Genomic DNA, 25,567 nt, shown 5'->3' on the forward strand with positions numbered 1-25,567 from the left:
AGAGAAGGATTCTGAGGCTGAGTCCTCGCCCAGTGGGAAAGGGTTCGGTGATGGATTAGGGATGTATTCCACCAGCAGGGGTGGGAGTGATGGTGGCATACATGCCGAGTGGTTGCTCAGCTCTGCTGTGCATCCTTATAGCGAATCATCCACAGGCAGAAGGGGGAGGCGAGTCACATCTATTGGACACCTACTCTATGTCAGCCTTGTGTTGGGGACTGGAGGTAGAGTTAAGACGTGAATCCCAACATGGAGGAAATCACAGCTTGTGAAGGGATAAATGTGTGGACATGATAAGCACCGTGAGGGAGAGAGAAAATGTCACATGGTTCAGAGAATGGAGCCATCTCTCCCAGTCAGGGCTATGAGAGGTGATGATGTGCGAGGTGCCCCCACGGGGAGCAGAGAGAGGAAAGGTGTGCCAGGAAGAGGGGCTGGCCTGGGCAGAGGTAAGGAGATGGCGAAGGATAGGTCACATTAGAGTTCAGAGAGCCACCCAGCTTGGCCAAAGACGGGAAGAGGGTAGGTGAAGCAGGACAAGAGTCTGAAGAGAGGGTGTGCTGAGGGTGGAGGCTAAAGCCAAGTGAGTGTGAAAATCGGTACATCAGGTACGTTGTCATCATCAGGTCATCTGTCCTCCCGCTCTGGGGTTCATGAGCTCCTTGTTCTTTGTTGTTTTAGCATCCTGTATATACAGTGAAATTTCCTCCAATGTAGCCAGAGACAGAAGTGCTTTGGCGTCCCATGCCCCGTCATGACATAGCAGCAGAGGGGCTGGCTTCTCTGCACCCTGCTTCAGCCAGGGATGCCTCTGTTTCCAAGAAGGAAAACTAGGTCAGAAGGGCCATGTCTTCTCTCCTGTGGGTGAGCTCATGTGCGGCAAACTCTTGCAAGAGGAGCTGGAGTAGCCGCAGGCCGACCCCCTCTCCACCCCAACTCCCCTGGCTTTGTCGAAGACTGGGGTTAGACGCTGTGCCTGGCACAGGCTGGCCCTGATCTCCAGCTGCCTGGGGACACCATGTGGGGCCTGCCCTGGATTGGCAGCCCCTGTTGCGCACTTGCTGGGACCAGGCTAGGGCTCTGCCTGGGGCATGGGCAGGCAGGTCCAGATAAACCCAATGTCAGGGCAGAGCTCAATGGCTTGAGTGGCTAAAGGGCAGGCTGGGGCTCTGCATCTCCCTCCCCATGGCCACTGCCCACCTCAGGCCTCATCACCTCCCAACCTTGCCATTCCATTCAGAGTGATCCTGTTAAAATAGATCTGATGGTGCCATTCCCCTTTTTTACAAAGCCTTCTGTGTCTCCACATTGCGTTCAGTGGAAGTACTTTAGGGAGGTACTTCCTGGTTGTAAGACCCACAGAAGACTTCCTGGAGGTGGCAACATTCACGTGACCTTTATGCTCACATCAGACCATTGCTACAACTCCCCACAAAGGTAGCAAAGCTGGAGATATGGTTTCTAGAAAGAGCCAAATCCCACCACCCTGAAATGGGGCCCACATACCTACCTGACACCTGGTCTGAAATGCCCCTGATAAGCTCACTAGGATAAAGCACTGGCAGCCAAGCCAAACTATAAATCCATTGAGCAGCCCATTAGCAGAAGACTGTTAGTGATGAGAGAAGCTTTGGGAAGTGTGACTGTAAGAACTGGGGCCTGGGTAGCCCCTCCTATGCCATGATCCTCACATTTTGAGGGAAGACAAGGAATAGATAGGAACAATGTGAAGATGGGATGGGAACATCTTAGAAGTGGGAAAAGTCATCTTCTCCAGCATTTTAGGAAAGGCTGTAGCAGATTCCCATGTAGCATCCTTCTCATGGTGACCATAGCTGCCTCTGTTGAGCATGGGATTGTGCCGATATTCCCCTCTGAACAGCAGAGGCACTATTATCAGCCCAGTGTCACAAGCAAGGAAACTAAGGTCTGGAGAGACAAGTTGCTTCACCAGGATCACACAGCTCTCAGCATGGGACCGAGGCTTGAACTTAAACCTTTCTTAGCCTCTAGGCCAGACATGGCTGCATACATTACAAGTTCAGACCTGCAACCTCACACACGTTCTTGTGTGAAAACATGTGCATATGCCCATGTGCGTGGCACCTGCTCCTTTCTCACATGACACACATAAATGTACAAATGGCCCTTTGTTTTTTTCTCTCGCATTTGGGTTTTTCTTTTTCTTTTTTCTTGACCCAGCTATGAGGAATGTCATGAATGTAGGCATGGAGGTTCGGAGTCGGCTCCCAGGTTTGTGAGCCCTGGGTGCTCCTTCAAGGACTGGTCACAGGTTAGATCAGAGGGTGGATGTACCTTGCTTTTAATTGCAGTCACTCAGACCAAGCCTCAGAGGATTCCCTAGAAGAAAAATCCCACATCTAGTTGTAAGGTCAGGCTTTCAAGGCTTTTGATCAAATTGGCCATTGACTGTCCTCTTCCCCATAGCATGAGAATAAACTGTCTCCCTCTAGAACAGAGAGGACAGGTGTAAGTCTGGGTTCTCCGATTTTCAATGTTTTTTATTTAAATAGACTTAAATTTTTATTGAGTTACAATACACGTAACATAAAATTGACAATTTAACCACTTTTTTTTTCCAATTTAACCACTTTTAAGTGCACAGTTCATCAGCATTAAGTACATTGACATTGTTGTGCGACCATCACCACCATCCACCTTCAGAACTTTTTCACCATCTCCAACTGAAACTATCCCCATTAAATGCTATAAGCCCCTCCCTGCAACCCCTGGCAATCACCGTCCTACTTTGTGAACAGCGTTTAGTTTTTAGGAAAATTTTAAACTTACAGAAAAAATTGAGAAAGAGAATATAGAAAGTTCCCATGTATCCCACGCAGTTTCCCCTAGTACTAGCTAGCATCTTTGTATTAGTATGGTACATTAAAGAACCAGTATTGATACGGTATTATTAAAGTTCACTCAAATGTTTCCTTAATCTTTGCCTAATGTTTGTTCCAAGTTCCCATCCAGTATATCACACTTAGTCATCATATTTCCTTTGGCCTCTCTTGACTGTAATGGTTGCTCAGACTGTCCTTGGTTTTGATGACTTTGACAAATTTGAAGAATACTGGTCCAGGTATATTAAAGGATGCCCCCCTATTGGAATTGTCTGATAGTTTTCTCATGAACAAACTGGATTCATAGGTTTTGGTCAAGGGAATTCTACATTTCTAATATTACATTTTTTGTTTTTAACATTTCCATTTGACTCTCTTTTATAGTTTCTATCCCTGTGGAAATTCTCCATCTGTTCATGCATGCATCCTACTTTTTTCACTAGCTCCTTTAACATACTAATTATAGTTATTCTAAAGTCCTTGTCTGGGGCACCTGGGTGGCTCAGTGGTTGAGCATCTCCCTATGGCTCAGGTCATGATCCTGGGGTCCTGGGATCAAGTCCCACATCAGGCTCCCCACAAAGAGCCACCTCCTCCCTCTGCCTGTGTCTCTGCCTCTCATAAATAAATAAAATCTTTTTAAAAAATAAAGTAAAATAAAGTCCCTGTCTGATGGTTTTACTAACATTTGTGTCACCTCTCCTGGTTTTGTTGAATGCTTTATTTCTTGAAAATTAATTAGAGTTCTTTCTTGCTATTTTGTGTTTCTCTCATAATGTTTGACTGAATGCCAGATATTATGTGTTGGAAGAATTGTGGAGACTGAGGGAAATGGTATCTACCCCAGAAGTGGGAATGCCTCCTTTTTGATCATGTCATTAATGTAGGGGGTAGGAGTTGGGTCAGTCCAGTCAGTAGTTGAGTTGGGTTTGGGTTTTGTTGTTGCTGTGTCACCTTCAGGGCTGCCTAGACTTCACATTCCTTCAGAAGAGGGCTGCTATTACCTGGTACTGTTTGTGGGGCCTGAGATGCTAGAGAGTTTTTCTCATTTTCCTTCCCACCTTCAGCTCTTAGCAATCCCTGCAGCACAGAAGGGGCCTCTCTCTATGCTCTTGCCCCTTCTCAAATGTAGACTGCTGTTTCCTGTTACTCAGTGCTATGCTCATAAGTCTCTGCTCTCCTAGACAAGCCTCGGTCTTCAGCAGGGCCTACAAGCCAAGCTTTCTCTGCGTTCCTGCTCCTCCTCTGTATGGTAGCCAAACACTGTCTTGTGGCCATGGCAGGTCTTGGACAGGTTTCTGCACAGGCCCAGGTGCATAATCCTGGGCCCAAGGGGGCACCTCCTCTCTTCTTGGGGGAGACAGCTTTTGCCTCTGCCCTTTCCCCAGAAGCACTGAGTGGCATTTTGTCTGTTCTCTGGGAGTGGATTTCTTGGCTTCTTTTAGGGGCTGAGGGTTTTGTACAAGAGAAGGAACTGGGGAAGTTGGCAGGGTTTTATGGCAGCCCCCCCAGTGGCAGCCAGCATGCCTTCACCACCAAGGGGTGGGGGGTCCTTTCTGGTCCTCTGCTCTGCCTCTAGTCCTCCTTATGAGCACCTAGTGGGAACTGCTGGAAAAGAGCTTGCCAGTGATTGCAGATGTGCCTTGAGTCTGGGTCTCTCTTTTATTCTAAACTATCCCATCAGGCCACACCTGACCTTGCAGAATCCATTAACATTTTATCTGCTTTCTTCTTATCCTCCTTTATGCAGCTGCCTCTTCCTCCTGTGTGTTGCAACAGTACACATGTCTTATGTCGCTGTGAAGGGGCTTGTCAATCTTTAGGACTTGGGTCAGTTGGTTGCCTTGTGACTTCGGCTCTCCAGTAGATGTAAGAAGAGTCAGGATTGTGTAGATTATCCTTTTCTCACTGTTAGGCTAGGGCCACTGTTCTCGTGCAGCATTCTACATCGCGAGTGGAAATGGAACAATTATCACACATTTCTAGCGTGCAGGATTTTGTGCCCAAAACTATGGATGGGGTAAAAGCCTTTTCAAGGCAATGTCCCTATACACAATTTTCACCTTATTAGTTGACTTTAGAACCTGACCCTGCATAGGCTTCACGGGGCACCCACCCCATGGGTAGGTTACTTCTAGCATAATGGGGTGCTGTGCAGAGGGAAGGGAGGTGTGTCACTGTGTATTTCGGTAACCCAGTGAGGGACCAACAGGAGTTCCCAGGCACACTTACTTTTCCTTCAAGGAACTTAGATCTGTTTCTTCCCCAGGTAGAACATTTTCTTGATTACTATCTAGAGGCCCCATTCTGGGCTGCAAGCCTAGAGAGAGTCTAGTCGTGGGCATCTGTCTACTCTGGGTTAGTGAAGTCTGGATGCTCCAGGCTTTATGGGGTACACAGATTTAGAGTAGGGGCCATGGCCTGACGATAAATATGGCTCTCGGATAGCATAGCAAGGGCAGGGGGCTTGCACCATGGTACGCAGAAGATGGTCGTGTCAGATCCCAGGCCCAGAGGGACTAGCTTGAATATGAGCAGCCCACAGGTCTGGCATCCTGCAGACCCAGGCTCAGGTCCCAACCCTGCCATGGACGAGAGGTAAGATTTTGGACAAGGCCTTTCTGGGCTCCCTTTTCCTCCTCTGAAGTAGAAGCAATGACACTCCCAGCAGAGGGGATGAGACCCCCTGCATGGGTCCTGACCATCTCCCCATCACTCTGCTCCCACCCACAGGAAAATCTGCAGAAGTTGGTCCACATTGAGCACAGTGTTCGGGGCCAAGGGGATCTCCTCCAGCCAGGAAGGGTGAGTGCCACTGCCGCCATGGGCAGGGACAGAGGGCGGCCTGCTAGGCAGGCGGGTGAGGCTCTGATAAGACCCATTGTTCAGCTGGGCTGGTCCCAGACAGGCCTGGCTGCAGGTGCTGTTTACCCGAGGAGGGAGGGTGGGCGGTCTGCTGGGCTACAAGACCCATGGGCGGCCTCCCAGTGGGGTTTTCCACTTTCAGGATCTTTAAAGGAACAGCGCCATTTGGGTTCAGAGTCCCCGGTAGTTCTTTTCACCTCTGAAAAGAAGAGATGGCCAAGTATTTTTAGTTTAGCCCAGCATTGCTGGGAAATCAGGAAAACCATCTCTCAAGAGCCCCAACAAAGTATCTTAAAAATAATATTCTTCAAGAGACAAATTTACCCACTTTTAAGCTTCCGAATGGAAAACATAAAACTCAGCTCAAAAATAGTCAAAAATGTGTTTGTTACCTGCTATGGTCCATGAAGGACAAGAGACAGATGAGAGGTTGTGCTCAGGATATTTTATTCAAAATTAGCAGGGATCTCACTGGTCTGAGATTCTATAAAATCACACCTACTGTTTTGGCCCAGGATTATCAATTCAGTAGATATTTATTAAACATCTATTTTATTTATCTTTAAATAACATTAAACAATTATTTTAGGGATGCCTGAGTGGCTCGGCGGTTTAGCTCCTGCCTTCAGCCCAGGGCATGATCCTGGAGTCCTGAGATCAAGTCCCGCATCGGGCTCCCTGCATGGAGCATGCTTCCCCTCTGCCTGTGTCTCTGCCTCTCTCTGTGTGTGTCTCTCATGAATAAATAAATAAAATCTTTTAAAAAGAATAAACATCTGTTTTAAATATCCTCCAGAATTAAGGAGCCTGTAGCAGCTATTCACAGGTCTTCCACTGTTTTAGCAAACCTTCAGAGTGTCCAGTCTGAAGGTCTCCTCAAGACAGCAAACCAGGGAAGGAGTCACTGTCTGGATCACTTGGAGGCCAGAACAGTGTCTGGGACTTGGTATATAATTCAGAGTGGAGTGTTCCTAAAAAGCAGAGTTGTCTGTCTCCAGAGCTGTGCTGGCAAACACGGGCATCACTCTAAAGCTGGGAATTCACCCATGAGCTATTCTGTGGTGCTTTGGGAGGCATCGTAACTAATGGTTCCTTCTCAGGGCCTTTCCCCCATCCTTCTTTAGGATGGCAGTAGGCATCAGTCTGACTCTCCAGGTCTCCTTCTCTTCCCACAGGAGTTTCTGAAGGAGGGGACACTGATGAAAGTAACAGGGAAAAGCAGACGCCCCCGACACCTGTTCCTGGTAAGTACCTGGCCCCCAGCCAAGCCCCAGGACTGTCCAATTCTGTGATGTTTTTCTAGCTCATTATTCAAAGACAGCTGGAAGAGGGTGGCTGCTAGAACAGAGACAAATATTTAGGATGAGGATCATTCTGCAGAACTGAGCTTTCCAGAGAGCTGAGAGCTTAACCCTTGCCAACCACAACCCTTCCTGCATTTATTATTTGAGTGATTTTGAATGGAATTTTGCCGAAATTGAATTACCTCTATCCCCATCTGAAACATCCTAACACTGGGAAGTTCTTACCCTGGATATAACTATTCGACTGCCTTATCTAAGCATGAGAAAACTGAGATCCAGAAGGGGAGTTTCCTTGGCTGCATCTCCCAGCAGATTGGTGGCAGAGGCCCAGAAGGGAACCAGGGTTGTGACCTCAGTCTAGCACTTTCTCTACTGTGCACAAGACAGAGTACAATGTAATAGTTCTAATGATTTACAGCCACAGTCTGGAGTACCAGGGAATGCCTAGGCCTGTTACATGGTAATATCAACCTCTGTGGCTGTTGAGCTACAAGCAGCAATTTGCCCCAACCCTACAACTCCCAAGTTGTTTTGCCTTTTAAGTTCTCCCACCTGCTGGGTATAATTTTCTCTCTGTTATTCACTATTGGCTTTTTTTTTTTTTTTTTTTTTTACTGTCAGTTGTGGCTGCCCAACAGCCTCCTTACACTTTGTTAGAATTGTGTGCAGAGTAACAGTGAACAGGCTCCAAGTGTCTTAAGAACTGTGTTTCAGATATTAAGTGAGCACCTCTGGTGTGCTGGGCACTGGAAACAAAGAGAAAAGTCTCATGCTGCCCCCTGAACCTTCAAAGTCTGACATAAAGATGGAATTATGAGAATGGCATGGACGGAATCTCAGGGCCACAGGAACAAAGAGGAAGAGCAAAGAGAGATAGGAGGAAGCCATCTTTTGTTCCGTGTTAGTCTAAATATTTGAAAATTCCTTCTATGAGAAGAAATGATAGCCTTGAATTTAGGATATATGTGGTCATGAGCCAGAGGGAGCAGGTTAGATCCTAACCCAACGCTTAGCCCCTCTGAAACCCTTAGACAAGTCACAGACATGTCTGAGCCTCAGCTTTTCCAAGAGGAAAGTGGAAATACTAGGCGGTTTAGGGAATTAAATGAGGTACATAGAAGCAGCTTATCTGGAAACAGTGTCTTCCCTTCCCTCTCACAATGGCCCCATGGGACACAGGTTCTCCCTCTGTGCCAGCACAGCCCTGGGGAGAGTTGGAGCCCACAACCATGTCTTCTCAGGATGAAAAAATAAGGTCCAGGATGGTGATAAAGGAGCATGAGCTTTGGAGTCAGACTGGATCACATCCGAGTTCTGACACTTACTGGCTATGAGGCCCATGGCACATCCATCACTTCTCTGAGTCTCAGTGCCCTTGTCTTTAGAGTCGGATAATTGTCCTTCCTGCCTATGAAGGAAGGGAGTGAAGCAGCAGCTGGAATAGAGGGAGCTCCCTTTTGAACCCCTAGCCATTCCCCATCTGGCCACCTCCTCTGGCCAGGCTCTGCTTGTGCCTCTGCCTCTCACAGGGACCTTGAGTGCCAGGGAAGACACAGTGTCCTGATCTTCCTGAGTGTCTTCCCCCTCCCTCTACTCCTCCCCTTTGCCCTCTCCTTTCTCTCTTTCCCTCCCTCATGTGCTCTCCAGCATCTAATTGGCCCTTCATCATAGCCTCTCACTCACTCATCTCCATGCTAGGCCTGGGTCTCTTTTAGTCTCTTGTTTTTGTTAGGCCATACCTCCCTGCAGGCTGAACCAGGGTCCCATTCTTTCTCTGAATTAGCATAGGATCTTCATAAATACCTCCAGGAGAGACAGACAGGTTCCTGAGCCAGGAAGAGCCATGATGAATACACTTAAGAATTTTTCTTCCTCCTAAGGTGCCATTTTCATAAAATAATTGTTAATTTTAGAACAAAGTCAGGATATCTGCCCACCACTGCACGGGGGTTTTGGTAATGCTACAGAGAGGTTCCCACCATGGCCCCAGGTGGTAGGTGGGGCTCCCACTGGTGGCTTATTATTGTGAGAGATTCCCCTTCACTCTTCAATGAAGAATTCCTCTATCTTCCTCCAGATCAGTCTGAAAACTCCTGCCCGCTTTGAAGAGGAAAGGAAAACTATGGGCAATTGGAAGGCAGCCTGGTCCTGACCACTCATAAAACCCCAGGGTGCTAATGGTAGTTGCCATGGCAGCAGGTGCTTGAGGGGCAGCCATACAAGGTCTGGGACTGCTCTGATCAGTGACATAAGCCAATTCCCCAGGGTGGGCAGGCTTATGAGCAAGGCTCTGTGCCCAGGTTTGGTCACTGTCCCCAGATGGGGCCAGGACTTAACCATGTGGCCACCCCCCAACATACCACACCTGAACATACTGGAAGTGCATTCATTTACATATGACCCTGCCTCTGCCACTTACAAGTTTTGTAACCTTGGGCAGGTTGTCAAGGCTCTCTGTGCCTCAATTTCTCCCTCTGTGAAATGAGGATGATAATGATAGTGCCTGCCTGATGGGATTATTGGGGGCATGAATTGAGATCAGGGTACTTACCTCAGCACCTAGTACAGAGTGAATGTTCAGTGGACAGTAGCTCTTTGTCATTATTAGAAGGGAAGAGCTGGAGGAGGCTTTGAAGTCTCCTCTGACCTGGGGGTCCTAGAGGTCTATTGAAACACAGTCTCATGCATTCATTCATGGATGGTCTGTGAATGCTTTTGGATTACAGTGGCTGAGTTGAATAGTTGTGACAGAGACTCTGTGACCTGCAAAGACTTAAATACTCTCTAGGCCTTTATTGAAACGTTTGCTGGCCCCTGGTTTACCCCAACTCTGCTTAGAGACAGTGAGGTCCAGAGAGAGGAAAGGTTTGCTCATGCAGCAACTCTGTGTCCAGGCCAAGTGTCCTGCGCTACTGTGGCTGCGATGTTGGGATCCTAAGAGCTAGTGGCAGGATTCTGTTCCCACAGCAGACTCCCTGTGGGGAGAGGAAGTGCTAATCCTGAGTTCTTTCTCTGTTTCGGCTCCTTAGATGCCTCGTCCTGTTCAGTCCTCACAACGCCCCTACTTTATACTGGCTCCCACACATGGTGGGCTCACTGGGGTCAGTTCTTTCTCAGCATCCATGATGAGGTAGGGGCAGCTTCCTCCTGCTCTGCTGGGAGGAAGCTGAAGCTCAGGGAGGGGGGGTCAGGCAGCTTATCCACAGTCGCATAGATGCTACAGAGCAGGGTGAGGATTGATATCCTTTTTCCAAACTGTAACCCTTTTAGCCAAACAGAAACACTCCCCCCATGGAAGTGAGGTGCCTTTCACTATGGTTCTTCTGGTCTGCCCTAGATAGGGGCAAGGAGCTTCAGTTGCTCATTTAACAAATATTATTACCTACTGTGGTCACTGGAGGTACACCAGTGATCAGGACTCAGCAGCTCCCTATCCTTAAGGAGCTATGTCCCTCCCCATCACCCTTCCTTAACTATACTTTATGGCAGCTCCATTTGTAGAGTAAAATGCATCAATTTAAGTATACATGTCTACGCATTGACTAATATATATCATTGTGTAACCACCACTTCGGTCAAGGTATAGAATATTTCTAGCCATCCCCCACCCCTGAAAGGTCCCCTGTGCCCCTTAGCACTCACTTCCCCCATCCTCTGCCTAAGCGACCATTGGCCTAATTTCCATCACTACAGGTTAGTTTTACCTGTTTTGGAACTTCATATAAATGCTATGAAGCAGTGTGTACTCCTCTGTGTCTGACTTCTTTCACTTAGCATGTTTTTGAGATTCACCCATGCTGTGTGTGTTCCATCAGTTCCTTTTGGTTGCTATGTAGTACTCCACAGTATGGATGTACCATGGTTCATTTACGCATTGACCTGTTGTGTAACATTTGGGTTGTTTCCACTATTGGCTGTTATGAATAAAGCCTGCATGAACATTCCTGTACTTGGCTTTTTGTGGACATCTGCATTTATTCCTTTTAACTATAGACCTAGGAGTGGGATTTCAGGGAGGGGGCTCACATGTTCGCTCAGAGTGGTTTTGCTTTCCTGTGAGGAAAAAGGCAAGATGCCTCTGCTATCCAGAATTCAGTGATCCTCCAAGACAAATACCCCACACAGCCTTCTGCGGCCAAGAAACATCTGATGGGGTTTCCTTCTCCCCAGATGAGCGATGTGCTCCTGTACACATATCCCCAGAAGGATGGGAAATACCGGCTGAAGAACACGTTGTCAGTGGCCAGCATGAAGGTAAATGCCTGGTACTAGGCCACCCTGGGGTGGATGGGCAGAGGGAGACCTCAGGGGAGGAGACACCACCGCATCCCCACTTCTGGAAGCTCATAGATCAGCAGGAAGAGGCAGCTCCAGGGAAACAGTATTTCATTGTGGGTTATAGCAGCTTTGTGCTATAGGTAGTCAGGTAGAGGGGAGAGGGAAGGAGGACTTTCCGGAGGAGGGGAGCTGAATCCCTTAGGCTAGATAATAATATTTGGACAGATGGGGAAGGGGAAAGGGAAGGACATTTCTAAAAAGAGGAAGATGCATAAGGAAACATTTGGAGGGAGGAAATAAATGGGTGTTTCATAAAGTTTTTTTAAATTGCAAAATACAGGTAACATACAATTTACCATTTTGATCATTTTTAAGCATACAGTTCAGCAGTGTTGTGTATCTACCCTGTTGTGCAAATCACCACCAGTGATTTCTAGAAGTTTTTAAATCCTCCCCAGATAAAACTCCAACCTCTTTCCTAATTTCCCATTCCTCCAGCCCCATCCCCTGGCATCTACCATCCTACTTTTTGTCTCCAGGAATTTGCTCTAGATAATTCATATAAGTAGGATTATGCAGTGTTTGTCTTTTTGTGACTGGCCTATTTCAGCTAGCAGGATGTCCTCAAGGTGCGTCCATGTTGCAGCCTGTGTCAGAATGTCCTTCCTGTTTATGGCTTAATGATATTCCATTGTACATATAGACCATATTTTGTTTTTCCATTCATCCACGGATGGACAGTTGAGTTACTTTCACCTTTTGGCTATTATAAATAATGCTGCTATGCACATGGTGTATAGATATGTCCTTAAGAGCCTGCTTTCCGGGGATCCCTGGGTGGCTCAGCGGTTTGGCGCCTGCCTTTGGCCCAGGGCGCGATCCTGGAGTCCCGGGATCGAGTCCTGCGTCGGGCTCCCGACATGGAGCCTGCTTCTCCCTCCTCCTGTGTCTCTGCCTCTCTCTCCTCTCTCTATGTCTATCATAAATAAATGAGTAAATCTTTAAAAAAAAAAAAAAGAGCCTGCTTTCTGCTCTTTAGGGTACATACCCACCACCCTGGGGTGGGCAGGTGCCCACAGACCACAGAGTTGGGACCAGCACTCCCCCCTCCATGCACACACATGCACACAGCGTCTACCACCCTTTGCAGGTGAGGAAACTCAAGCTCATAGAAGGATGGTGGCAAGACCAAGAGAAGAGTGGGGTCTGTGGTTGCCCCTCCTGACAGTCTGCTGTTGGTTTTGCAGGTCAGTCGCCCTGTGATGGAGAAAGTGCCCTATGCTCTAAAGATCGAGACTCCCCAGTCCTGCCTGACTCTGTCTGCAAGGTATGGGGAGGTGGGTGGAAGGAGGGCCTGGGGGGTGGAGGGGCAGGATTTTATAGGTGTTAAAGGTTGGAATAACAAGCTGGATGTGTCATGTCTATTTTGGTATTGTTTTGGGTCAAGGGGCTCATGTTCTAGAACCTGTCGTTTAAATACAACAATAACAGTATCTCATGTTTGTAAAACATTGGGTCTTTACAGCAATGCAAGAAGTTAAGGTGAGTGAAAAACCCACTGTGCACTTTAGTTCATAAAGTGGTCTGCTTTTAGGCTTTCATATCCAGAGAGCAAGAGAAAAACATAATGAGTGAGCATTCATCATTTGCCTTTCCCTGGTTTGGAGTTGTGGCCTTTCTATCAGAAGTGTCTGTGTTTTCTCCAGGCCTTCAGGCTACCCAAGGATCCCACCTCACTCTGGGCAGCAAAAGAGCTTCAGGGCAAGGCCAGCTCTAGCTCTCTGGGCTCAAACCCCAGGGAGATACGGTTCCTGCTAGCGCCACTGTGGGCACTGTGGGGGCTGGGACAGGGTCCCCAAGGCATAGGTGTCTCCTCCCTCAGCTGGTGCATGACCCTGGGGGTGGCAGCAGTACTATTGGTGTGAGGAGGTCGTTCCAGGTGTGGCACAGGATGTGCACACGCTGATACACTCTCATGTAGTTGCGTTTACTCATTCAAGCATGTATTAGCCACTCCTCGGTGCTAGGTCCTGTGCTGAGGACACAGGATTTAAACCTTGGTGTGCTCAGCGGAAGCGCACATTAAGGGCAGGGCATAGAACATAACTGCTGTAATAGTTAATGGTGTTGATGACAAGAGCAATGTGCATTGGGCATCTGCTGGGTTTCAGGCTCCTTTGATCCCATCGCCACCCTTGGGTGTGGAGCTTGAGGCCTCCCCCATGCCTGGGGAGTTGAGGCCTAGAGGGAAGTCACATGACCATGTGAGGAGGAACTGGGGCTCAAATGCAGGAGTGTGTGACCCAGAGCTCTTATCCACTGCTGTCTACTGGCCTCAGTGGGTAGAAGAAACCTTGAAAATTCCATGGAGCAACCACCTATCGGGGAAGGGCAGGCTTCCTGGAGGAGGTGATGCCTAGGTGGGGTTCCATGGTGTTTTTTCTCCTCATCTCTAGGGAAGTCTGAGGCCGGAGAAGGGTATGGCTTCTATTTGTCCAGTGTGGGTGGCCATACTCGGCCCTTCAGTTGGGGCTGTCCATCTCTACTAGGCAGGGGCACTGTCCTTGGGCCAGTGGCCTTGAGGAGCCACTATCACTGACAGGCCAGTCACCTTCCGGCATGCCCAAATACTTCATGCTGAAGCTTTCAGGGAACAGGGGCACCCATACATCTCCCTTTAGGGGATGGCATCTGGTCACCCATCACCCCCTGTGCCTCCCTGGCCAACCTAGTCCCTTATCCTGGCTTTCCTGGGCAGGCCACACACTTAATGCAGGGTGGGAGCGACACCTAGTGGGCCCTGGGAGAATTTTCACCCCGCTGCCTCAGGACCGTGCTCACCACTCTGGAAACCTGCGGGGCAGGGTGCAGAGTAGGGATTTGGAAGTCAGCATGTTGGGTGAGGGAATGTCTGGGAAACTATGTAGGAAAATGATGAGGAAGATGGAGAGACGAGGATGTTGAACTTTTCCAGCTGTTCCTACTCCTCCCATCTCTGTGTACGCAGCCCTTGGCACCCTGCCCCTCGTCCCTCCTAAGTGTGGGAACCTCTGTGCCTCCCAAATGCCCTTTGCTTCTGCACAGTGCTTTACCATTAACAAACCTACATGTCATTTCTTCCACCTAACAGTGTTGGGAGTTAGAGGAATGGTACTGACAGTCCCGTGTTATAGGGAAGGAAGCAGGCCTAGAGGACAGCTAGCTTGCCCTGGCTACCCTGCTAGTAGAGGCAGATACTGAGGTACAGTCCTAGGCTGGTCTGGCAGGTGGCTGGTGCTTGCTGGGATGTCAGACACCAAGAGGCACAGCCAGGGGAGAGGTGAGGGAACTTGATCTACACTGAGAAACAGAGGCCAAGCTGCTATGCATGCCTGCATGCCTTGCTCACACTAGCTTCTGCCCACAGCTCCTGTGCAGAGCGAGATGAGTGGCACAGCTGTCTGAGCAGGGCCCTCCCTGAGGATTACAAGGCCCAAGCTTTGGCGGCCTTTCACCACAGTGTGGAGGTGAGTGGGGACCCTAGAGCCACTTGACACTGGCCTCACAGCCCTAGGTTTCCCTGGGTACCCACCGCTCCTTCCATCAGGTTCCGCCTCCTACCCTTCCCACCAACGCCCCACAGTCACTGTGCAGCCCAAGTACCTCTAGTTGGCTCTGTTTCTGACCCAAAGTTAGCATCCTGGAGGATGCAGTGGGATGGAGGGGGTTGTAGAATTAGAATCCACCCCACACAAAAACACCCTGTACTGGAAAGAGGGCACCCATCCAGCCATCTCCTGACCACACTGCTCACCTCATTCCATTGCTCCAGATACGAGAGAGGCTGGGGGTCAGCCTGGGGGAGAGGCCCCCCACTCTGGTGCCTGTCACACATGTTATGATGTGCATGAACTGTGGCTGTGACTTCTCCCTCACCCTGAGGCGTCATCATTGCCATGCCTGTGGCAAGGTGAGTCACACTCGTCTGGGTGAGTGACATAGGGTCGTGTGGGGTGGGGTGGGGATTCAGGGGCACCCAGCAGTTGCTGTGGAACCCAGGTCAGGGTGTTTTCACACTAACCCTGTCAGGTAGGAATTGTTGATGCCCATTATACTGAGAGCCTGGAGCCAGGGCTCCAAATCCCGTTCTATTAGACCAATGCATTCCCAAAGGAAAATCAGAGCACATGTGGCTGTTGTCTTTGGAGAAAAAGTATTGTGTCCTGGTTAAGGGCTTATCAGACAAACTGATAAGACATTTGCAGAGAAACTGTGTCTCTACGATGGAAAAGCAGGGGGACCTGGCACAGTCCTGCACTCAGAACAGTTCCTGGAGAAGTGGCAGGGGGCTGGTCAGCAGAGGGGAGAGGACGCTGGCCTTCTGCACATGCAGAGGGTGAGAACCGTTCCAGCATGTGTCCCCAACTGGCCTTGCAGATTGTGTGCCGGAACTGTTCAAGAAATAAGTACCCTCTGAAGTACCTCAAGGACCGGATGGCCAAGGTCTGTGATGGCTGCTACGGGGAGCTGAAGAAGAGGGGCGGGGATGTCCCAGGCTTGATGAGAGGTAACCTGGGGACCACTGCTCTTCTGGGAGGCCTCTCACCGGCCTGTGGTTGGTGCCTGAAGCCACTTTCCTGGGGAGGCGCAGAACAAAAGCAGCCCTGGAGGAGGAAAAGGGGGTTTAAACTCACACCTAGGGCACCGTTTCCTAAAATGTTGACTCCATGGGAAGTCGATTGGCACTCCCAGAAGAAGGGTCTGTGGGCAGCTAAGCTTGGGAAGCACTCGGTCTGTGCCTCTCTGTGAAGCAGGCGTGGTGCTTCATGTTTACTTTGCCACGGTGGCACTCTTTTTGAAAATGTTCTATAGACTTATGTTCTACGGGACTTTTCCAGGATAAGGATTTTGAGACAGACAGCACAGGAACTGTGGATCAGGCAAGGGCTGAGGGCTTCTTGATTGATGAAAGAGCCTGGGGAAGCCAGGCTGGCCCTTGAGAGACTGTGCTCAGGGTACAGGCTTTGTGCAGGCAATGTTGGTCCAAAGGGACAAGTGTCCTGGGCCTAAAAGCAAAGTTTTCTCCCTGAGGCCACCTGAAGCCATCATGGAGGACAGCCCAGATGAAGAAGGCATGGCCAGCACCCAGGAGAAGCCTTTCTTCTTGGTCACCATGGCCTTTGTGTCAGCAGAGGGAGTGTGCTTGTCTTTCTGGTCACACCTAACCCCCATCATGAGGCTGAGTCCCATCTCATGAGGGACTAGGAGCTCTAATTTTTTAGGGACTGGCATTCCAAAGCAAGGTGCATGCCTGTCCATGTGGACACTCACCTCCCTTTGCCTGGCTTGTCTTGGTTACAGAGCGGCCCGTGAGCATGAGCTTCCCCTTGTCCTCCCCCCGCTTCTCGAGCAGTGCCTTCTCATCCGTCTTCCACAGCATCAACCCCTCGACCTTCAAGAAGCAGAAGAAGGTCCCTTCAGCCCTAACTGAGGTAAGGCAGGTGGACTGCCTGTGTGGGAGGCAAGGGATTTAGAAGGTTCATAGTCCTTCTCAGTGGACAGAGGACCATGAACCCCTCATGCCACACCCATACCCCCACCCCAACCTGGCTGAGCCCTTCAGGACAAGAGAATTCCCAACGGGAGACACTCTAGTGACAAGGACTGACTCAGAGTTTGTCTCCTGGGCATCACTGAGGACATGGCTGCTTGGTGGCAGAAGGCAAGACCCGAAATGTGGATGGTGCTAGAAGTCTTTCCCATCCCTCCCTCCCCTCCAAGTCTTTCTTTTTTTCCTCCTTACTTTCTCTACTGTCCCATGGCCTGGACCTGGTCTCCAAGGGCAGTGCACAGATCACTGGGGTTCTTATGACTGAAAGAGTCACAGTCCTGCCTTAGCCCTCCGTAGCAGGCCCTCGGAGCTATGCTGACCAATCAACCTATAGGTCCCAAGTAGCCTCAGGTGCTGAGTCTCCTAGAGGGTATGGGACTCTTTGTAGGAAACCTCAGAATTGCTTGAAGTCAAGTCCATCCTATATGGAGGGTCAGATTATATGTCTATATTCTGATCACAACCACAAACGAATGTGTACCTGTGCATATACAAGCTGTCAAAAGAAGTGTGATCAGCTGTTTCCAAGTTTCTGCATTAATACTCATTATTGAGTAGCAGGTGGCAAGGGTTTTATTTTTTTATTTTTTTTTTAATTTTTTAAATTTTTATTTATTTATGATAGTCACAGAGAGAGAGAGAGAGAGGCAGAGGGAGAAGCAGGCTCCATGCAGCGGGAGCCCGACGTGGGATTCGATCCCGGGTCTCCAGGATCGCGCCCTGGGCCAAAGGCAGGCGCCAAACCGCTGCGCCACCCAGGGATCCCGTGGCAAGGGTTTTAAAAAGTGTTAGAGCATGAAATATTTAAAGGGAGTACAGTTCTGTTCATTAACTTAATTCCTTTGCATATTAAAAAGCTTGGGAATAACACATACATGGTAAAGAAAATGTTTTTTCAAAACAGCACAAAAGGGGCAGCCTGGGTGGCTCAGCAGTTTAGCACTGACTTCAGCCCAGGGCCTGATGCTGAAGACCTGGGATCGAGTCCCATGTCAGGCTCCCTGCATGGAGCCTGCTTCTCCCTCTGCCTGTGTCTCTGCCTCATGCTCTCTCTGTCTCTCTCATGAATAAACAAAAGCTTAAAAAAAAAAAAAAACAGCACAAAAGAATACCTGATGAAACATGAGTTTTTCTCCTTCCCAAAGTCCTCCAGGCCCACCTACCCTCAGAGATAACCACCATCAAGTTTCTTAAGGATCCTTCCAGAAATTTTATTGCATATATATAATAAAGATGTACATTCATTGATCCTTTTATTTTTTACCCAAAAGATAAGAAGTTGTACTGAATCTTCTATACATTTTTTCACACTTAATTTCTCTTAGCTATCATTCCACATTTGGTCACACATTGCTGATCAAATAAGTGGGAGAACCTGGCCTGGAACCCCAGACTAGTATTACTCTAAACCTGTGTTGTGTTTTGAACCCCCACATAAAGACTCTCCAACAGACAAATATCACATCTACTAATAACAACAGGAATTAACACCCCTATTAGGAAGAAGATCATAAAACCTTTTAAGTAAACATTACAAAGAGGATCCATCTTTAAACATAAGAGATGAGCTTAAAAGTATAAGAATTAGGGACACCTAGGTAGCTCAGTCAGCTGAATGTGTGACTCTTGGTTTCAGTTCAGGTCACAATTCAGGATTGCGAGATTGAGCCCTGCATCAAGCCATGCATGGGGCTCTACACTCAGTGCAGAGTCTGCTTGAGATTCTCTCTCCCTGTCCCTCTGCCCCCCACCCTCCTGCTCGTGCTTGTGCTCATGCTCTCTCTCTCTCTCTCTCTCAAATAAATAAAATCTTCTTAAAAATTTAAAAAATGTAAGAATCAAATTTATTTTTTGAGCATGTATGTGTGGGTTTTTTCCCCAAGCTTTCATTTAAATTCCAGTTAGTTAATATACAGTGCTATATTAGTTTCAGGTGTATAATATAGTGAGTCAGCACTTCCATACAACACCTGGCGCTCATCACAACAGTGCACTCCTTAATCCCCATCATATATGTCACCCATCCCCTGCCTACCTGCCCTCTGGTGACTATCAGTTTGTTCTCAGTAGTTAAGAGTCTGTTTCTTGGTTTGCTCCCTGTCTCTCTTTTTTTCCCCCTTTGTTCATTTGTTTTGTTTCTTAAATTCCACATATGAGTTTAAATTATGTGGTATTTCTCTTTCTCTGACCAACTTATTTTACTCAGCATAATACCCTCTAGTTCCATCCATGTCATTGCAAGTGACAAGATTTCATTCTTTTTTACGGCTGAGTAATATTCCACTGAGTGTATATACTGCTTCTTCTTTATCCATCCATCAATCAATCGACATCTGAGCTGCTTCCATATCTTGGCCATTGTCAGTAATGCTGCTATAAACATTGGGATACATATGTCCCTTTGAATTAATATCTTAGTATTCTTTGGGTAAATAGCAGTAAAATTGCTAGACGATAGGATAGTTATTTTAACTTCTTGAGGAGCCTCCACAGTTTTCCAGAGTGGCTGCACCAGTTCACATTCCCAGCAAAGTGCAAAGGGGTTCCCCTTTCTCCACATCCTCACCAACACCTGTTGTTTCTCGTGTTGTTGATTTTAGCCATTCTGACAAGTGTGAGGTGGTATCTCATTGCAGTTTTGATTTGCATTTCTCTGATGATAAGTGACGTGATCATCCATGTGTCTGTTGGCCATCTGTGTGTCTTCTTTGGAGAAATGTCTGTTCATGTCTTCTGCCCATTCCTTTACTGGATTTTTCGTTTTTTAGGTGTTGAGTTTTGTAAGTGCTTTATGTATTTTTGTATATTAACCCCTCATCAGATATCTCATTTGCAGATATCTTATCCAATACTAAAGGTTGCCTTTTAGTTTTGTTGATTGTTTCCTTCTCTTTGCAGAAGCTTTTTATTTTGATGAAATCCCAATAGTTCATTTTTACTTTTGTTTCCCTTGCCTCAGGAGACACATCTAGTAAGAAGTTGCTATGGCCCATGTCAAAGAGGCTGCTGCCTGTGTTCTCCTCTAGGATTTTAAGTGTTTTTCTGTCTCTCATTTAGGTCTCTCATCCATTTTGAATTTATTTTTGTGTATGGTATAAGAAAGTGGCCCAGTTTCACTCTTCTGCATGTCGCTGTCCAGTTTTCCCAATACCATTTATTGAGGAAACATCCTTTTTCCCATTGGATATTCTTCCCTGCTTTGTTGAAGATTAGTTGACCATATAGTTGTGGGTACATTTCTGGGTTCTGGGTTCTGTTCCATTGATATGTGTCTGTTTTTGTGCCAATACCACACTGTTTTTGATTACTTCAGATTTGTACAATAACTTGAAATCCAGAATTGTGGGATCCCTGGGTGGCGCAGCGGTTTGGCGCCTGCCTTTGGCCCAGGGCGCGATCCTGGAGACCCGGGATCGAATCCCACGTCGGGCTCCCGCTGCATGGAGCCTGCTTCTCCCTCTGCCTATGTCTCTGCCTCTCTCTCTCTCTCTCTCTCTCTCTGATGTGACTATCATAAATAAATAAAACTTAAAAAAAAAAAAGAAATCCAGAATTGTGATGCCTCCAGCTTTTCTTTTACAAGGTTGCTTTGGCTATTTAGGGACTTCTGTGGTTCCATACAAATTTTAGGACTATTCTAGCTTTGTGAAAAACGCTAGTAGTACTTTGACAGGGATTACATTAACTGTGAAGGTTGCTGTGGGTAGTATAGATATTTGTATATATACAAATATAGTATAGATATATATATAGTATAGATATTTGATATTTTAATGATATTTGTTCTTCCAATCCATGAGCATGAGATATTTTTCCATCTTTTTATGCCATCTTCACTTCTTTCATCAGTGTTTCTTCATAGTACAGATCTTTCTTTCACCTCTTTAGTTAGGTTTATTCCTAGGTATCTTGTTGTTTTTGGTGCAGTTATAAATGTGGTTGATTCCTTAATTTCTCTTTCTGCTGCTTCATTATTGGCATATAGAAATGCAACAGATTTCTGTATGTTGATTTGGTATCCTGTGATTTTACTGAATTTGTTTATCAGTTCTAGCAGTTTTTTGGTGGAGTCTCTTGGGTTTTCTATATATAGTATAATGTCATCTGCAAATAGTGAAAATTTTACTTCTTCCTTCCCAATTTGGAGGACTTTTTTATTTTTTTAATATTTTATTTATTTATTCATGAGAGACACAGGGAAAGAGAGAGGCAAAGACACAGGCAGAGGGAGAAGCAGGCTCCATGCAGGGAGCCCAACGTGGGACTCGATCCCGGGTCTCCAGGATCAGGCCCGGGGCGAAGACGGCGCTAAACCACTGAGCCACCAGGGCTGCCCTGGAGGACTTTTTAAAAAAAAGTAATCTCTACATTCAACATGGGGCTCAGAGTCATGACCCTGAGATCAAGAGTTGCATGCTCCACCAACCGAGTCCGCCAGGCATCTTAGTTTGGATTCCTTTTATTTCTTTTTGTTGTCTGATTGCTCTGGATAGGACTTCTAGTACTACGTTGAATAAAAATGTTAAGAGTGGACATCCCTGTCTTATCCCTGACTGTAGAGGAAAAGCTGTCAGTTTTTCTGCATTTAGGATATTAGCTGTGCACTTTTCATAAATGGCCTTTATTATATTGAGGTATGTTCCCTCTAAACCTACTTGAGTGTTTTTATCATGAATGGCTATTGTCCTTTGTCAAATGCTTTTTCTACATCTATTGAAATGATCGTTTGGTTCTTATCCTTTCTTTTCTTAATGTGATGTATCACATTGATTTGTGAATATTGAACCATCCTTGCATCCCAGGAATAAATCCCACTTGATTGTGGTGAATGATTTTTTTAATGTATGGTTGGATTTGGTTTGCTATTATTTTGTTGAGGATTTTTGCATCTATGTTCATCAGAGATATTTGGCCTGAAGTTCTCTTTTTTAGTGGTGTCTTTAGTTGGCTTGGTATCAGGGTTAATGCTGGCCTCATAGAATGAATTTGGAAGGTTCCCTTACTTTTCTATTTTTTGGAATAGTTTGAGAAGAATAGATACTAACTCTTATAAGAATCAGTTTTAGGAGGAACCTTTCCCCCAGATATCTGCAGTTTCATATTTTGAGGCCTTGGGGGCTGGGGAGAGGGAGCTAAGAATCTGAAACACCACTTGGGATGGCACTCCTGAAGGTAGTTTTTGACTACTGGTCTCCTGAGTCCATTCAGTAAATCCTGTCTTAAAGCCTGGTACTGTTCTGGTGCTTTTGAGGTGCTGGATGTATCCTGAGACCTCATTCGAGTCTCAGATTTCAAAGTAGTATAAACACTCTGCCAACTGGTTTGCACTGTCATTTTATCTCTGTCTGAACCATGTCTACCACCTGGTGTCCTGACCGCTCTGCTTCTCTTCTGTCAGGTGGCCGCCTCTGGAGAGGGCTCCGCCATCAGTGGCTATCTCAGCCGGTGCAAGAAAGGCAAGAGGCACTGGAAGAAGCTCTGGTTTGTCATCAAAGGCAAAGTGCTCTACACCTACATGGCCAGTGAGGTAGTGGTGGTTTGTGTTTTCTCTCCTCTCACCTGTGAAGGCCCTCAGGTTAAGCTCATACCTCAGAATGTCCATCTGGGTGTGCACAACACCCCATCACCTGCAGGGCAGCATAAGGCTGGATGCTGGTTCCAGTTCTCATGTCACTCAAGTCTGTGTCGAGCAGCACTATGTGCTGAGTGTTGCTGTGGATACACAACCATGTTTCGGTTCCAAGTCAAAAGAACTTACCATTTCTCTGTGGAAATAAGGCAGTACAGCATGAGACCTGTGCACCCAGGTGTTTGAATGTCATAGGCCCGCACCTAGCACAAGCCAGACACTCCATAAGAGCAGGCTGCTTTCTGCTCTCCACCTCAGTTGTTTGGAACAAAGAATATACCACATTTTTTTGCTCTGTGCATTTCCTTTACCAGGGAACTACATTGCTTCATGGTAATGTTTCTACTAAATCAAACGTAAGCTTCTATTTCTTTGAGAGCATCTTACCTTTATATCTAAAATGTAGGAGGGCCTTGGAAGTCAAGCCTTCTGCCAAAGTAGACATGTGTGGGCTATGGTTATATAGCAGGGAGCTTTCTGGTCCTGACCCAGGCTAAACCTGGAGGATAGTTTGAAAGATGTCTATGTGTAGGCCCCACCATCTGGAGGCTTCCACACCTAACCCACTTTGAAAACGGGACTTAAGTATTCTCTGCCCAGCTGCAGAGGGTGTGTGCTTTACCCCAGGAGGATATTCGCATCAGCTCAGGGTTGGCCCTTCCTCCCTGACCGTGGATGCTGGCAAAGGTGGAAGAGACATTTTCTTTTGGGGTGTATAAAGCTTACAAAAGACCTGCAGCTGTGATGGTCGCAGCCTGCCACTCCCTCTGGGAATCCCAGAAGCCAGCAGGGACACACAGGGGGACCCACAGTGGGCCTGTGCAACTCCAGTGCTATGTGAGCCAAGCCCTTGCTGACATGCCCACAGAGGAACTGAGGAGAATTTTGATCTTTCCAGAATAAGCTGAAATGCCTACCTGCAGCCCAGGATAGCATCTTCTAAGTGGGTATTACACAGGATGCTCACAGGGGTTATCTAAACACTGGGTTCTGAGGGGACCCTGAGTAGGCAGTTAGTGGGTGCCTCACAGAAGTCCTTCTCAGAATTTGTAATGTACCCATGTGTATTGTGGAGATTTCCCATGTTGGCCTGATCATTGGCCCTTCCTCATGGAGTGTCTCACGGAACTATTCTACCCCATGGACTACTCTTTGGGAAGAAGAAATGCTGGCTTAGACAAGTGAAGAGGGTTAGTGATGATTAAATAACCACCAAAGATGTGAATCCTGTCTAGGAATGGAAAACCCAAAGTTTCTAGGTCCTGAGCAATGATTGTCGTTGGAAGTGACACCCTAAGTTGCTTTTATTTATTTTTTATTTTTTAAAGATTTTGTCGACTTATTCATGAGAGACAGAAAGAGAGAGAGAGAGAGAGAGGCAGAGACACAGGCAGAGGGAGAAGCAGGTTCTATGCAGGGAGCCTAATGTGGGACTCGATCCGGGAACTCCAGGATCACACCCTGGGCCGAAGGCAGGCGCTAAACCTCTGAGACACCCAGGGATCCCCCCTAAGTTGATTTTAAAAAGTGGATTTCAAGTATGTTTCCAAAGTAGTTTTTCCCATAAAGAGCTTGTACAATTTCTTAATAAGACCATACCAGTGATAGGACTAAGCTTTCAGGGACGCCTGGGTGGCCCCGCAGTTGAGCGTCTGCCTTGGGCTCAGGGCGTGATCCTGGTGTCCCAAGATCGAGTCACACATCAGGCTCCTTGCATGGAGCCTGCTTCTCCCTCTGCCTGTGTCTCTGCTTCTCTTTCTCGGGAATAAATAAATAAATTCTTTTTAAAAAATGCTTTTAAAAGAAAGGACTAAGCTTTCAAATTCCATCAAAGAAAAATCGTTTGATAAAATGGATAGCCAGTTTTCACTCTCTATACTGTGACCCCCCCCCTATCATTTACTTATGTTTCCCTACCTTATTCCTGTCCCCAGAGTTCTGAATTTTTTTCCAACATAGATTAGTTTCACCTCTTTTAGAATCTTTCTTCTATGTAAATGGAATCACATAGAAATGTGACTTCTTCCACTCAGCAGGATGTGTTTAAGATACATGTTTTTGAATACAGCAGTAGGTCATTCCCTTTTATGGCTGAGTAGTATTCCATGTTGTGATCATTTGATACCACCATTTGTTTGTTCCATTTCATCAAGTTGAAGGACGTTTGGGTTGTTTCCGTTTTTTTTGTTAACTATGAATAAAACCACTTTAAACTTCTGTATACAGGTTTTTATATGAAAATGGGTTTTTATTTCACTTGGGTTAACACCTAGGATTGGAATTTCTAGATCATAGGAAAGTATATGTTTGGTTTATCAGAAACTAACAGACCTTTTGCAAAGTGGTCTACCGTCTTAGGCTGCCCTCATCAATGTATGTAAATGGGAGAGTTAGTTATGGTTGCTCCACATCTTAGTTAACACTTAGTATTCAGTCATTAATTTACTAAGAATCTCAGTGGGGTTTTAATTTAGGTTTTCCTAGTGACTAACTATACTTTTTAAAGGTTTTGTTTATTCTTTCATGAAAGACACACAGAGAGAGACAGAGACACAGGCAGAGGGAGAAGCTGGCTCCCTGTAGGGAGCCCGATGCAAACCTTGATTCCAGGACCCCGGGATCATGTCCTGAGCCAAAGGCAGGCGCTCAAACACTGAGCCACCCAGGCGTCCCATGACTAATATTTTTGATGTGCTTATTGGCTATTTGTGTATTTCCCTTTGAGAAATGTCTGTTCAGATCTCTTGCACATTTTTAAAAGTAAGTTGTCTTATTATTACTGAGTTACAGAATTCTTTGCATATCTTGGATACCAGTCTTTTGTCAGATAAATGTTTTGTGAATAAATATTTTGTGGCTTACCTTTGAATTTTCTTAATGAATTTGTTCTGTTCTTTTGGTGAACAGAAGTTTTTTTTAACATAAAACCTAATTTATTAGTGTTTTCCTCTATGACTATTGCCTTTCATATTGTAAGAAACTTTTGTCTACTGCAAGTCAAAAAGTTGTTCCCCTGTATTTGCTTTCTGGGATCTCC

General features: G+C 46.7%; 1 protein-coding gene and 1 long non-coding RNA gene across 6 annotated transcripts in view; one reads left to right on the forward strand and one right to left on the reverse strand.

Moving 5' to 3' along the window:
* The window catches only part of FGD5 (FYVE, RhoGEF and PH domain containing 5), a 126,113-nt gene that overhangs the window by 96,293 nt on the left and 4,253 nt on the right, over positions 1-25,567 (forward strand). For all 5 annotated transcript variants that reach the window (XM_072785021.1, XM_072785019.1, XM_072785017.1 and 2 more), the window contains exons 11-19: positions 5,598-5,669; positions 6,905-6,973; positions 11,204-11,287; positions 12,559-12,638; positions 14,718-14,817; positions 15,123-15,260; positions 15,728-15,857; positions 16,652-16,782; positions 22,300-22,428. In XM_072785021.1, the coding sequence (XP_072641122.1) occupies positions 5,598-5,669; positions 6,905-6,973; positions 11,204-11,287; positions 12,559-12,638; positions 14,718-14,817; positions 15,123-15,260; positions 15,728-15,857; positions 16,652-16,782; positions 22,300-22,428 (933 nt within the window). The remainder of the gene's footprint in view (positions 1-5,597; positions 5,670-6,904; positions 6,974-11,203; positions 11,288-12,558; positions 12,639-14,717; positions 14,818-15,122; positions 15,261-15,727; positions 15,858-16,651; positions 16,783-22,299; positions 22,429-25,567) is intronic.
* On the reverse strand, positions 6,158-17,044 carry LOC140609793 (uncharacterized). The gene is made up of 2 exons (XR_012011517.1): positions 16,622-17,044; positions 6,158-15,954 (listed from the first exon to the last, which is right to left on the reverse strand). It is a non-coding gene; the product is annotated as an uncharacterized lncRNA (long non-coding RNA).

The sequence above is a fragment of the Canis lupus genome, chromosome 19 (assembly GCF_048164855.1).
Source record: "Canis lupus baileyi chromosome 19, mCanLup2.hap1, whole genome shotgun sequence".
Classification (NCBI taxonomy): Eukaryota; Metazoa; Chordata; class Mammalia; order Carnivora; family Canidae; genus Canis; species Canis lupus.